This window comes from Rhyacophila brunnea, unplaced genomic scaffold (genome assembly GCF_057557595.1).
Source record: "Rhyacophila brunnea isolate RB1 unplaced genomic scaffold, BYU_Rbru_1.0 scaffold_21, whole genome shotgun sequence".
Classification (NCBI taxonomy): Eukaryota; Metazoa; Arthropoda; class Insecta; order Trichoptera; family Rhyacophilidae; genus Rhyacophila; species Rhyacophila brunnea.
In genome coordinates, this window is record NW_028232871.1 from 26,923,600 (window position 1) to 26,939,173 (window position 15,574).

The window sequence follows — 15,574 nt, forward strand, 5'->3', positions numbered from 1 at the left end:
GTAGATCTGTTAAGAAACTTATTTGTTATACACATCCACATCGGATTGTAAAACAATAAATAAATCAAATATTTGTATTTTTTTCTGGGATACATTTTTTTCACAAAACAAAGAACGTTTCAGGTAATCGAGAAAGATTTTTTTCATTGTCTTTCAATATGCAAGGTATTGGACTGTCATACAGGGGGTTTTGGATTCGATACAGGGTGAGGTCACATTACCTATTATATGAGATTCTCTCTAGTTTGTATGTTTTAAAAGGTACTGTAATTATTGGTCCTCTTAGCCTATAATTGTACTTGTATTGTAAAGTTCTTATTTCATTGTCGATATACGTACATGCTTTAAATGATTCATATCGAAAATAAGACGTATCTCCTCTATTCAGTGACTCTAGTTGATATTATTTACTATTACATAATGTTATTTTCACTAACGATTTTACAACAATTACTATCATGAAATAAGCAATATGAAGTTATAAAATACATATAATATGCAATTATATGTCGCATTAAAAAAATATTTGTTTTTATCTCTTATTCGACAAAATTCGTTGAGATATTGGCAGTTGATATAATATATTCTATTTATGTTAAAAAAATGCAGCAAAATAATATAAAATTATATAAGTGGCCCTTGGGCTGTAGCCCTTAAAACCCATGTCTTGATTTGGCCCTGCAAAGACATAACAAAATTTAAGTATGTATACGTAAACTAATTAAAACAACGACTTATTTAAAATGACTTTTGAAAGTTAAATATACTTATATTTGCTGGATTAACAAATTGGTATTTATTAAAGTTAGTAAACAATATCAAAGAAAGAGTAAATGCTCCGAAAGGAATCTTATAACAATTATTATTATTGAAGTAACTAAACTACATAAATTTATAAAAATGCTGATGCTTTGAATAGTTATAATTTGTAATCATTAACTGAACAAAAAAATGTGAAACAATACCTATATTTATACACTTCGATTATATTTGGATTGTTTGTTTATAAATCTAAACAGTGTCTGTGGTGACGTCTTGATGATTTTTGCTGTGACTAGCTTGCATTCCAAAGGTTTCCCTGGAGTGATCCACTTGCGAGCCTCCTTCTAAGGAGTGAGGAAGTTCCCAAGAGAACTCGTCATCGAACTTCTTGCCATCGGGTAATGGTCCAACTAATGGTGACTTAACGAATAAACCTGGAAGCAATTATTTTTTAAAAACATATTAAAAATATAATTGACACGCTCGATTTTATGGGGGGCTTGTATTGTTTAAGTTTTAGGCCACTCATTTTATTTTAATCTCTAGAATCACATTAAGAGGTATTTTAAGAAATATGTACCTATACATGTCATATATGTAACGTTTTTTGTCTCACCAAATTCTAATTCAAAAGATTTAAAAAAATAATAATACAGTATTTCATTCATTCATAGCATAACACGCTGGCGTAGAGGGGGTGAAGTGCATATTTTTATTAACGTATTTACAAATTATGGCATCAATAGTGAAATATTATATTCATAATTTTTGTCTTATTACTATGGCGATAACTGATATTACAGACGTTGCCAATAATCTTTTTCCACATATCCTAGACTCTTGAGCGATCGTGTTGATTCAGTCGCTTACTTCGTGTTATCGTTGCATCTGGAAGTCGTTTTTTTTTTTGGCCTTCCTACATACTAATATTATTTTTAATTAACTATAGCAAGTCCCATAGCACACTTGCTTCTTTACGGATAAGTACAAGGTAGTTAAAATAATATTAGATTCGTAATTTATAAAAAAAAATCTGAAATAATATACAGATATTGCAGGTGTGGTGATTGTGTCATTACTGAACTATTGAAACTACTTATGTTTTAAAGTAAATAATAATATATGAACAGATGTTGTTTGATTTATGATATAACTACAGTTTGTGAAATAGTGCATATTTGCAATAGGCGAAGGTTAACCTTTTCAAGTGTTTTGTAAATAAACTATTTTCTATTCTGACTATTATTTATAGTGGGTATGATAATATTATGTTGTATGCATTCTAAGTTGGAGTAAGAAATCAGTTAAATATATAAATGTATTGTGTACATATGAATAATACAAAGATGACTATTGTATCCACGGTCATTTAAGTGCAGTTTAGAATGCAATAAGTATACGTGCATAAACACACATAATATATTATTATTATACATTATGTAATATTAATAAAATGATGTGACTAAAGTTTACTAAAGCCTCGTCTAGGTCTAGACCGACATAATTATATCAGCCTGAAAATAAATACACATTCTATTTGAACCTATGTTTTTGTTTATTCCGCTGCAGATGTAAGCTATGCTATTTCTAGTATATTGCTGTCACAGATAATAATATGGTGGGAGTGGTGCCAAAAGTTGATAAGTCGACATTTGAGGTATTTTGAGTTAATGATTAATTACTGTGTAATTTAGTAAATATCGAAATATTAGGGGTACATTGGTAAGGCCGCGTTATGAACACTCGAGTTTGTGAGCGGCCACAGCAGCCATCGGTGATTGAGGTAATCACGAAGAGGCGCTTTACATGGTTGGGATATGTGTTTCGGATGCCGCTAGAGAGTGCGACACTTCGTACCCTCGTGGCACAGCCTCAAGGGTTCCGTTGCCGTGGCCGGCCCTTCCTCACCTTGCAGCAGTAGTACAAAAGTGATCTACGCGCAGCAGGTCTGGCATGGCGGGAGGCGCGATAGTTGGCAATGGACCGAGGGAAGTGGCGCGAACTTGCGCTTTCCCTATGCACCAATGCTAGGGCGTAACAGGGTGAAAGAAGAAGAAAAGACAAACGTAAGTATATATGCCTAAAAATAGATCTGATTTAATCACGGGGATGTACTTTTCTTTGATTTTCTGATTTTCCAATAATAGGTGGTCAGGGAATAGTTTGTAAGTCGACATTTATCAATATCTTTAGGTTCAATTGTTGGAAATAAATAGGACTAATTAGGTAGGTACCTACTGTAATTGTAGATGAAACTCGGTCTCAAAATATAACATTCTAAAAAAATGTTACGGTACAAAGTGTAAAATAATTCATTTTGCCATCTATGGAAGAAATAAATGACTAATTCAATTAAATCAAATAAATTTAACTTTTTACTGCCGATAGGTGTATGTATGGTGGTACCTTAAGGGCACGCCGCAAATTTCATTGCAAAAATAAAAAATAAAAATCAATATACGTTTCAAGTGGTAAAAAAGAATTAGGTTTCAATTCTGGGTATGTGACGATATTTCCAATATGTGTCGTTGTGTGTTCAACATAAAAAAATTAAAAAAAAATGTTAAAATACTTGATTTACGTTAGTAAAATCTCGTTTAAAGCGGGACGTCCAAAGACGTCATTTTTGTATGAGCGGCGTTCCGTTCACGGAAAAGTTCGCATCTTAAGACGTCATTTGCAGCCAACCGGTTAAACATCACAACATAATTCATCTTTTCTACATAACCTAACTATTTTAATAAAGGGGCTACAGAGATAAACCTTTTGATGATTTTCTTTCACGATTCTAATACGAATGTACTATCAAAACGTGTAAAATAATATTGTCTAGCAAAGCTTGGTAGAACTAACCATTTCTTAATAAATACCTAACCTCTTTTGTATAATTATTACAAAATTAATATAATACTCGTATACTCCAATATATCAATAAAAAACTTTAATTAAATAAGGTTTAGGTTAAGCCTGATTTTATAGAAGACGCCAAACTTTAAAATTTATTATTTAAAATTACCTCATACCATGTTTATAAGACTTAAAAACTTTTGGCAGTAATTACTTTAATATAGGTATTGATTCGAAACTACAATTGCTTTCAAACTCTACTTTGATCAGTGATAAATATTCAGAATCTATTTAATGTGATTGTTTTCTTTCTCTATCAGTAAATGCTTACATTACATTGTGAAAAGCAGCATAAAAATACTTAAAAAAAGCAAAACTATACTTATAGCGTCCATTTTTATTCGCTAGACCTGAATATTCTATTTCAATCAGTGCAATTTTAAGTAATTTCGTTGATACCGTAGGGGTAGCTCTCTCATTATCCACTATGGGAGATAGAACAAAAATTGATTCAGTTTCTGCAGGGACATTCCAGTATAAATCGTCTTTATATAGATGGTCGTTTGTTGGTTGAGCGCCCGCATATTTAGAGCGCATAACTCTGCCTGCAGGAAAAGAATGATGAATTACAACGCATTGCGATGTTATTTGAGCTTTTAAAATCCATTTGTAATCGGATAATACTTTATACAGATAGTGATCTTGAGTAGAAGAATATCAAAAATATGTTGGTATTTAGATGGGTTGCTGAAGGCCGAAATCCCGAAAGCAGAGATCACAAAGGCCTACATTAAGTATCAACTTTAAATATTATGTTAAGTGCATTCGATTACAATATACAATTGTACTTGGTTGAATGGTTATAATTATATTATCATTTGCCACATTTCTGAAAACAGTGATCACTGAGCTATTTTTATTTATTAGTTTTTTGAAAAAAAACGCCGTTGTAATTGAGTTAATTTTATATATGATTAAAATTGGATATATTACATTTTCGGGGTTCGGTCTTAATGATTTCGGTATTCAAAATTTTAATCTTTCAAGATTTAACCTCAAATTCGTTTAGATAAAAGGAAAATCAAAGTCACAATGTAAAAGTTAATAGGAAGTTATATAGGTACATATTATTTGAATTTGGCTTGAGTGTCACATAATTAAAAAGTCCAGTACCTAAGTAGTTGGAATGTAATTAGCATTGAAAAATAATCACCGGGTTTATAAGTGTGAGGAAACTGTTTGAATGTTAACATTGTATGTATGTAAAAGAAAAGATTGGACCTTTCTACTGAACTGACCTGTTATAATTCCAGAAACGATTGCAACGACGAGAGTCACAGCAAGACCAAGAAGTTGATATGCTGCCTGTTGATTACTTGTCCTGGCAGGAGTCATTATATCTGTAGCATTGTCCATAGGAGTCATTTCTTGCTGCAAGGATAATAATATAACACGATTAAAGTGTATTGTATGCTGTTAAATATGATCTTGTAAATTAAGTATACTTTAAATAAACTTGAATATATTTTTTTAGGCGAGGGGTCGCATTGGACCAATGATTTGAGTTACCTTATCTACACCCGTCGTGTACGGTCGTCTTCCTTGACAATATAAACGTGTCAGAACGAAAAGATTTTATTGCCATACTTAATGTCCCGAAACGAAGTTGTACGGAACTGATGTGGCCACGATCCATGTTGGTGCTTAAAGGAAGAGTTTAGAAAATATAAAAGAATCTTGACTTGCTTTGCCTTCATTTATCTTTAGTGACATGAAGTATCACCGTGAACTGAAACTCTGCCGGAACAGAGAAGTCAGGAGTTGAAAGTGATGAATCTGAAAAGGGAGAAACCTTTTCAAATGTCTCTGGCCTTTGTTGATACCAAGTTGGCGTGTCAAATTAGGACCGTGTGTGGTCGCGTGTCCGGTTCATGCATACAATTCATGTCTAACTAAAACACAGTTCTTGTCGGTTTACATTTTACAGGAAGCCAGCAGCAAACAAGTTATGAAAATAGCCGATATACTGGATTATTTGTTAGGTTAAGTTTTCATTCTTGAATTAAATGAATTTTTCCAAAATCAGCTATGAAAATTGAATTAATGTTCATATTGAATCTAATAAAACTGGAGACCGTATAGTATACGGTCATCTCTTTCCGATAAGAAAGCTCACGGTGAACCGTGCCACGGTGAAATGTTTCACGTACAATTTACATATTGTAACCATGTGGTCGGACCCTCGCAAATAGCTCCAATCGGTCGGATTCCATCAGCGGGCAGTCCCAGAGGACGTGTTCAGCGTCTTGGCGGTCGTACTCGCATGCGCATTCTAGTTCATATTTATTGTGGAAAATTAGTAATAAAGTTGTTTTTTAACAAACGTTTTGTGACAATGTAATTTTTGGAATATACAATTAATATTATAGTGACTGCTGACGCCTTCAAAGTATTCCCCTTGTGCATATTATGTACATTAAATATGGGCAATGCTGTCTAAAAGGAAATATAGGAATGCAGTCTAATTCAGTAAATTTTACTGAGTTTGACAGTATTCCCATTTTTGGAAGCAGAGCTGGAACTCGGAACTTCAAAATACTGTTACAATCTGTCTCAGATTCTGATAGATATCAAAAATATTGTAAAATCTTTGTCCCTTCTGAATATCTTGTAATATTGGATGTAGACAGAAATTGCAGGAAGCTACATCAGGTGAATATGCAAGATAATTTAATTGGGTAATTGCTTTTTGTCCAGAAAGTCTCTCATAGTAATTGCAGGTACTCGAAGTAATCTTTAAAAGTTCGCAAACATCTTTCTAATGTCCAATTATTCAATTAAAATTAGCCAAATTATTTCTTGATTAATCTGCAATTATTAATTATTCAGCTATCAATTGACTCTTATCGTAAATGGCGTTCGGTGAATGGTAGCATACGCCATTTTTGTTTTTCTTTATTCGTTTCTAGGGTCAACCGTAACATTTACTCAGCAATTTTTTAATTTATTATTCCACTCCTTTTCATAATTTCTTTACCATAATATGTGACTTTTAACAGATCTAGGGTAGCACATACATGACAGTAAACAAATTAATATATAAAAAAAATCGTAATACAAGACTCTCACCATGGCATCAGCTTCGTGCTGTGAATTCATTCCAGGGAAGACGGAGAAAAGCGTAACTTTGTAATTTCCAGTGTTGGCGAGGGCTGCAAGAACTGCTGCCAAGAGTCCGGATAGTACTCCCGGCATGCCGTGCAGATTATGGACACCACACGTGTCGTGCAGACGGATAGCCGAATTCAATTTAGGCTGGAAAGATTATAATACATTAAAATCAAATATGGAAGAATGTTGTGTTACAGTCATTTTGCGTATCCGGAAATTTGAACGTAAACAGTTCACCGCAGGACACTTATTCGTGCGCCGTAGTACGTGAAACATGAGTTCGTGTAACATTCAATCAAATGACGAGTTCTTCGTTGAACATTTCACCGTGAAGTATATTTGTACGTATGTTACAACAATGAAAATAGTAATATAAACCCACTATAAAAATCTATTTAGTCGACGTAAAATCAAGATTTAAGAAATCATATAACATCGTGGATTCTGTACAGGATTCATACAAATATGTACCATAAACCCCTAACTAGATTATGATTTGAAATTACAAATCCCTTTTTTTCAACCTTTTTATATTGATAATAATAAATCCTCCATAATTTAACAAAGGACCTGACGACTGCTTGGCTCTGAGTTTTAGAAATATTATCTTACTTACTTCGAATAGAGTGAGACTTTGATATTAAATAATATTTAGTAGAAATATATAAACGCCCGTAAAAAGTATTTCATAGTCGTTAAAAATCATTTTTCAACTCTTTGGCAAGAATGTATTAATTTTTGTTTTTGACAACTTTTGGCCTGAGGGAAAACGATCCAAATATTTATCAGGGATGTAGTAGCCATCAAAAAATATTAAAAATGCATCGTCTAAACGTATATTTATGTCATACATCAGCAAAAGGGTAAAACTCGCCATGTATGTGATACATATTTTGGTGTACACTCATTTTTTATGACAACGGCGTCAAAAATATGCAAATGTTATTATTTTTCATTTGGCGGCAAACTTGAATTGTAGATATTGATTTCCGATATGTTGGTTGTAAAATTACATCGATTTAGGCGCACAAATTGTCTCTGCCTTGCTTTCTTATAGGTAGGGTTTGGATGCACAGTGCACTGGACTACGCGAAAACTGGTAAATCTATGTTGTAAATATCATAGACGTCTGGGATAACTCCACCCTCGTGAATATGAACCTTAATTATTTTCTCAAAGCAAAAGTTACGTCAAAAACATTTGCCAACAAACGTAGAGGCCTACGTTTTATCGAGCGTTGGTCAAAGTTTTCCTTTGAGGAAAGTTTATTTTATCCATTCGAAGGTAGCAGTCGATAAAATACTCGGGATAACACAAAGCTATCCGAAATTGATAATACTATACCTATAGCTACGTCAAATAAAACAATAATGTATAACATTAAACGTGCACGCTTTTAAATTTTAATTGAATTCAAAATCATGCGGTTTAATTTATTAATGCTGTGGTCCAAATCAATCGGCGAATTAATTATTATATTTAAATGTAAATTTTTAACAGATTTTATGAATTAAGCTTAGAAATAATTTATTAGGTTTATATCAATCATAATATTATTCCTGAACCCATTATTTTTTGGCGAAGTGAAAAGAAATTATACGTAATATCGCTCCTGAAAAATACCACCAATTTTATAATTACCACTAAGAACCCTAACCCCCGTTTCACACGCAGCGAATAATATCGGGCGACTATTGTTCGCTGACACGTGAAAGAATTATATATAATGAGAAGACAGTACCTACACCATGCTCCAACTTATTAGTATTAAAAGATTAACGGTAAATAGAGGAAAAGGAAGTCGCCGAATTTAATGTCATAATGTCTTCCGTATTAAGTACGAGTGTAGCTTCACAGAACTGTTCCGGGTAACAGAGATGATAAACTAAAGATCACCCTGATGATGGCTGGGTATATAAGACGGGATGGTATAATATAAAGAAGAAGAAAGAAAATAAAATCAATGCCTTGATACTGGGAGACCTGCACATTCATGAAAAATGTCTTATGTATGCATCACGATTCTTTCAACACACATTTTATTCGTCGATGTCCAGAAAGCCATAAACGGCAATAAAATATGGAGGAAGCTGATTCAGAATTGGGCACTATTTGATAGTGATCGGGATATTTACCCATTATGGTTATTGCGAGAAAGAAGAAGATAAAAAAATTAGGTAGATGAAGACAGATTCTTCTGGCATTGCGGCCGCGACGAAATCACTTTGCAATGGTGTTAGTGTCATTTTAAAGTACCGATACCAATAACTAAACCATACGCCTGAACTACTGGAATCTACATGTTTGTTTTCATTCCTTCAATCGAAGAGTTAATCAATATAATATTAATTTATTGTCAACTTACATATTATTTAATGTTTATCTATTTTTGCGGGTTTAATAAGAGGTAAAGGTAATGAAGTGTTATAAATGTACGGGTTTGCACGACAATTTTGTATAAACATAATGATTCAATAAAACGACTTACAGTTATGTATTTATATCCCAGTACCGACAGAGTACCAGCCGCTGTTCCCGCAAGGAGTGCGCCGAACGGGTGCAGCATCATGTTGCAGACAGAACCCACAGCCACTCCTCCAGCCAACGTTGAATTTTGCACGTGCACCATGTCAAACTTGCGATCCTCGGCTGTGAGGGAGGATATTACGAAAGCAGCAACCGTGCATGCGGCCAGGGAGAGATATGTATTGATGACGGCTCTGTATTGCTCGTCTCCGGACACCAAGCCTCCATTAAACGAAGGCCAGAATACCCATAAGAATATCGTACCTGAAATATAATATAGAATTCTTGAATTAAATAAAAAAGGTATTTCATACCCGAAGATTTGTCCTAATAAATTATAAATACGTGAAACGATACGTATAATAATTATAATTATGTTGCAAATATTGACCAAAATTATTACAAGCACTAAAGATATTTTAGTTCATAAAACCAAGGGACACAAAGCATGTCCACTGTCCGTAAATATTGAATGGACGTTATGTTTACATGACAAACATATTATATTGAGACGGACGTGACTATTGAAAATAACATATTCTTTAACACATGTTTAAGTTTATATCATATTTTTCCACATCCAAGATCTGTTCCTTGTTCTATCACACTAGGTTTGTAAATTTTGTGTTACCTGATTAAATCAGATTGTAATTATAGAAAATTCAAAATTTGGCCGCCATCTTGGAAGTTCTCTTTGTTAATTTTTAAGCGGCTCAATACTATTTAGAAATGACTCTTATAATTTAAAATAACAATTTACCAATCATAGCAAACAGGTCAGAGCTATAGCTAGCTCCTTCTAACTCATGGCTTGTGGCATCAGTCGTTTTTGGTCTAAGCATAAAGCTAACAGCTAGACCGAAATATGCTCCGAAAGTATGAACAACTATAGAGCCTCCAACATCAGCTACCTATAAAAAAATAATAAATATATCATAATTTATTTACTCATGTGGATGTAGTTTGTTAATGGTACATAATAATACTATGATACAGAATCACACAAGTAATTATTGGCGTCGATCCGCAGCTGGATGAAGACCATTCATATTTTAGGCCACCCTCGGCCAGTACTTCTTTTCGTATTTCAGCCAGTATACATGTGATGAATTCGTTGATGAAACGGCCACAAAGATGGACATGACGGGTCAGCTGGGAAATTGGCAGTACGTCACCCAATTTCTATTTAAAAATACTGAAAATAAAATGTAATATTTAATACAAGGAAATTAAGATTATTTTTCTAAATCAAGAGTCGGCAAAGTTTCCAGACTTATGCACAATATTATTGATTTATAAAAACGAAGCCAACTGAAAAATATTATCAAATATTATCAAAAATTAAAAAACAGTTATGATTAAAAATACAAGATCACTGTCTCCTTTCCTGTTAAATGCAAATTTTAATACTTTTTTTCGTAAGCAAATTCAAATTGAAATACGTGTTTATCAGAAATGTAATGTATTGTAATATTGAAAACAGTTCTGAAAAATATATTATAACAAAACAAAAATCTTTTGAAAAACGTAAAGGAATCGAACCTGCATCTCTCAACTACTATGCTTAAGGCGCCATATTATTTAATTACCACAAATTTTAACTCCAAATTGAGCTACTATTGGCGATCGGGTTATAATATATTTTTCAGAAGTGTTTTCAAAATTATGGAGGTATATTAAATAATTAGAATGATACATTCTTAAAGCATGTGAATTATTCGTTGAATAAAAAAATAGTTAATTAATGTATTATGTTGTGATTCCAAAATATCTATATCTTGGAATTGGTTTAGTACGTAATTCATCTCTACGCTAAAAGGGTTAACATGGTAATATTTCGTAGACTTTTATGAGAATCTATAAGTTTTGTTAAAAATTTAATTTGCGAATCTTCAATAGTATCAACGATTGAGGCTTTTTGTGTTTGCCATAGAACTGTATCTGGAAATTTGCAACATGTGACATTTTGTAGATATACCTAAATATTAGGTATTGAAATAATTCTACATAATAATTTTTTATGTGAGTAAGGTCAACAACGATTTATGGCTCGCAGGCCACCGGTTGCCGACCGATGGCTGGATAATGATTAGATTGAGCGGGGATTATCCGTTTATCTGATGACAATCCATGCATTATCCTTACTTTAAATAAATCGACGACAAGGTACTCATTAGCAGCAAAGACAATGATCTCAAATATGCCCATCACAATCAATTGGAAAAAGGTTGTTTTTCCTAAAACTGCTCCCATAGAAATTAAAACACTGGCAGCGGCAATGTCGGCTCCTGTAAACAAATTAAATCAACATTAGTATAAGGGTAAAACCGTTGAGGAAGACGTATAGAAATATGCCATTTTTGTAATACAAAATTCAACTGTGGGAAGGAAAAAAGGCGTAATCCACACAAATCAAATTTGATACAAGAGGCACGAAAACGTTTTTGTTATGGTTTTCGGTCAAAGTAAAAATAGAAAATAGACACAATCTTAAAGGGCATGATAATTGATAATTTTGTTTTTACAAAAATGATGGTTAAGTCGTTTCCCCCACGTCACTTTTTTTTTAATTGCTAGCTAAATTTAGATAATAAAATCGGCATTTGCAGCTTACAACCTGTGGCCACAACGTTAATAATATAGTCGTGTACAACGTTATTATTCAATAAAACCTATTTTGAAATTACTGAGGGTTATGCCCCTTTTACTTTCTAAAGTCCCAATAATAATAATGTCAAACTGAGTTTAGGACATATGCACAAATTGTTTACAACAATTGTTTTAAGATATGTATTGATACCAAATAACGCAACAAATGCTTAGCTCAGTCGCACACTGAAAATCGTCTCGACTGGGATAATAGTCATAAATCAAAACTGAGCGCAACATACAACTTTCTTATGTGCGTAATAGTCAAGGCCGCGCGAGGACAGTGACGTCACACGCCAAGCCAACATGAATGACGAAGTGCGATAATTCGCTGAAAAAGCTGCATGTGCCTCCAAATGTTTTTTTCAACCTAAAATGTCTTATTCCAGCAGTGTGGGAAGCTCCATAAGATAACGTGTGTTTTGTGAATAATGATGACGTCACAGCGACGTATTCGACACGTTGCAGACGAGACGCTTAGGTGTGAGACCCGGCTTAAGTCCTCCTCCAACAATCGACCACCAATCGAGAGTTTTAGGAAGAAAAAACTCGTATATAATACTATTTGTAACTTTAAACGAGACGATAGAGGAATACTAGGCCGGGATGCACAACAATACAAAAAAATACACGAATCATGACACAGTGAAGATAAAGTACTGTTACTTGAAGGAAGATAGAGGGTATGTAATGGACAGTCGGGGACTAGTCTTTGAAACCACCTAACCTAACCTAACTCGCCGTATGGGTGCTCGTGAAATATAGATAATAATTGTTACTTCAATCAATATCTTTGTCATGAATTTCGTGTGAAAAGCGAAATATACTTTAATCTCTCCAAATCCATGGTTTTAATTAAAGTGTAAACAAACCTTCCTATATATAAACCCTTTCATATCAGTATCTATTGATAATTTCAAATTCAAAATGTGTTAAATTACAGTCTCGCGAGAGGAATTAATTTTTTTTTTTCTTAGGTTATGTTATTTTTCGATGTTCGAATTTTCATTTTATTTCAATAGGTATTTAATATAAGTTTCAATGTCAAAATATTACTAAAATTATGTTTAAATCGACTTTAAATTATAGTTATATTATCAAAAATGTCTAAGTCACACGCATCTCGTTATCAAATTCATTAGAGTCAATCAGATTTCAGCATTCAAGTTAGCTGACAGGATATCGTTCTATCATTTGTATGGTGCTATTCTCACCTGATGTTTAGATAATTAATCGAAGTGTACTGCGTTTGTTTGTTGCATATAGCTATTGAAGACATAATTATGTATGCATGTATATTAGGTACATTACAATTACTACCATTCACCCATAATGCTACAAATTTTATGCACTTGCAGTATGCAAACAGTGTGTAATAAATTACAATAATCGGTTCCAGTAAGGAGCTATGTAACATACCTTTATAATGAGATAATATAACACCAAGGTTAAAACATAATGTATTATATTGTTACATAATGCTAATAGTTTGATGGATTCAAGGTAGACGTGTTCCTCGGATGAGTAGGTAACTAATGAATAAATATGTCCTGAGTCTGACACAGTTATATAATATATTACTGAACTATACTAATTATTCTATGTAAATAATGAATAAATTTATTAGAAATACCTAGCTTGTTGCAATTCGAGAAAAATTTACCGACTTTGTAATTATTCAATCGATGTGATTTTAACATAACGTATAATTCCGATCATTTCAAGTGTTAAGTTTTATTAATTCATATGTGTGGCAAAGAGCACAGGTTGCATGGGAGGCATTGATGGATAATCAAAAATAAGTATAGGTATGTACGTGTTTTTTATTCACACGTGAACATTTTCTTTAAATTATGTACTATTTTTAATTTACTAATTAAATTATACATAACACCACCGTGTTAGATCATAAAAGGATCATAATGGGCCTTAGGTTATATTTAGAGATTTTTAGCTACCTACTTGCTCAATCTATTACGTCCATATTCTAGGTCCAAGCACAAGTGTGCAAAAAAAGTATGTGATTTTTCCAGACCCGAAATTCAAACACGGGACCCACAATATTATAAGTAAACACGTTACAGCCCGGCCACTGTGGTTGTTGTGTTCATTTAAATAGTATCAAATCTTTGATCGATTGAAACACCCGAGTTTCAAACCAAATGTTTCCAGCAGAAAAATAAAACCGTCGTCAGACTCCATATCATACTGTTATATTTATATTATTACCATTTTATAAAAATGCTTATTATACAAGTAAACAGTTTCGTTTTTCTGGTATACTGTAAGCTCATCGGGAACCATCTCTTTTAATCCTTACTTATATGGTGAAATTTTTGTTTAGGATGTCATCATTGTATTTTGTTTACAATCGAAAGATTGCATTACAGTTAGATATATGTCACTAAATAAATTAAATAATCACCCATGAAAATATTATTTTTGTGAATTATAGTGGGAGATAGATTCTCGTAATTAAATAACTTCTTCACAATTGAAGTTAAGAGCTAAATAATCGTTTACCAAGAAGACTTTGTCACTCATATCTCGTAATAATTACGTAAATTTAACTTACCCATCAATGACTTGAGTCCTATGTGGAATTTCCCTTCTTTCATTTGGAAGAAACCTCTTGATACAATAGCCCATTGAATCATGAGTGCCGCTAGAAGAAGGTTGAAGCCTACTGAACTGTAGCCATATCTCTTGAGGAAAGTCATGAGGAATCCAAAACCGATGAAGATCATTACGTGGACATCCTGGAACACTAGAAAAATAAATTGATTATAATAATTATTCTTTGTTATTATTTAAATCAAGAAAGGTAGAATTAAACAACAATAATAGAGGGAGTTATAGTCACATTTTTATAGTATGTCACTTGGCGAAACAACTTTTCTATCTCTGGTTCTATTATGTGCTATTATATGTGATTTTAAATAGTGTAAAACTGAGGCCTGAACAAAAACGAACCATACGTGCGAGTGAGTAAGCAATTGGCACGCGTATATCTCCGTAATATGCGTTAGAGTAAAATAAAATTTCAACGGCTGAATTAAATATTTTTTGTACATGTCGCCGGTAAATATTGATTTGGATGACTACAATCATTTAAAAACTGCGAGCACGTGTTGCTGAAATGTATTGTTTTTGTGTTAAATATAAAATTAGTGGTATGTAACTATTTTTAGTTAATTTAGTAGAAAAAATATAGTTATCTATGTTGTACAATCGAGATTCTACTGTGCGTTATACGAAACAAATACGGCTTAATTCTGCCGAATAATAGCCACTCTCTTTATATTATTACTCTGAGTGTAGAACCTATTTTTTGCCCATAAAATATTATATTAAGCAATCCGCGTAGAGAAAGCGACAATGATATTCGTATTCACGAAGTGACTAGATAGGCTGTGAGGACTATTATAGTGATACCTATGAACTTTTTGTATAACAATACTTGATTGAGATTAGGTAGGTATCTACATAATTTTTAGAATGCTTGAAATAGTAAATATATGATATACGCAAATAGTAGTCTTTCTTGGGAGCTATGAATACTTTATTTGCGTTGATTAAAAAAATCTTAAGGACAAATTACACATGAAGATTCTCGCGC

General features: G+C 32.8%; 1 protein-coding gene across 1 annotated transcript in view; it reads right to left on the reverse strand.

Moving 5' to 3' along the window:
• Rh50 (Rhesus blood group-associated glycoprotein Rh50) overlaps window positions 1-15,574 on the reverse strand; it is a 39,469-nt gene continuing 23,895 nt past the window's right edge. The window contains exons 3-9 of the mRNA XM_085948889.1: window positions 14,531-14,722; window positions 11,452-11,594; window positions 10,067-10,217; window positions 9,269-9,570; window positions 6,739-6,924; window positions 4,908-5,040; window positions 1-1,196 (exon numbers count right to left, since the gene is read on the reverse strand). Of these exons, the coding sequence (XP_085805015.1) occupies window positions 1,012-1,196; window positions 4,908-5,040; window positions 6,739-6,924; window positions 9,269-9,570; window positions 10,067-10,217; window positions 11,452-11,594; window positions 14,531-14,722 (1,292 nt within the window). The 3' untranslated portion in view covers window positions 1-1,011. The remainder of the gene's footprint in view (window positions 1,197-4,907; window positions 5,041-6,738; window positions 6,925-9,268; window positions 9,571-10,066; window positions 10,218-11,451; window positions 11,595-14,530; window positions 14,723-15,574) is intronic.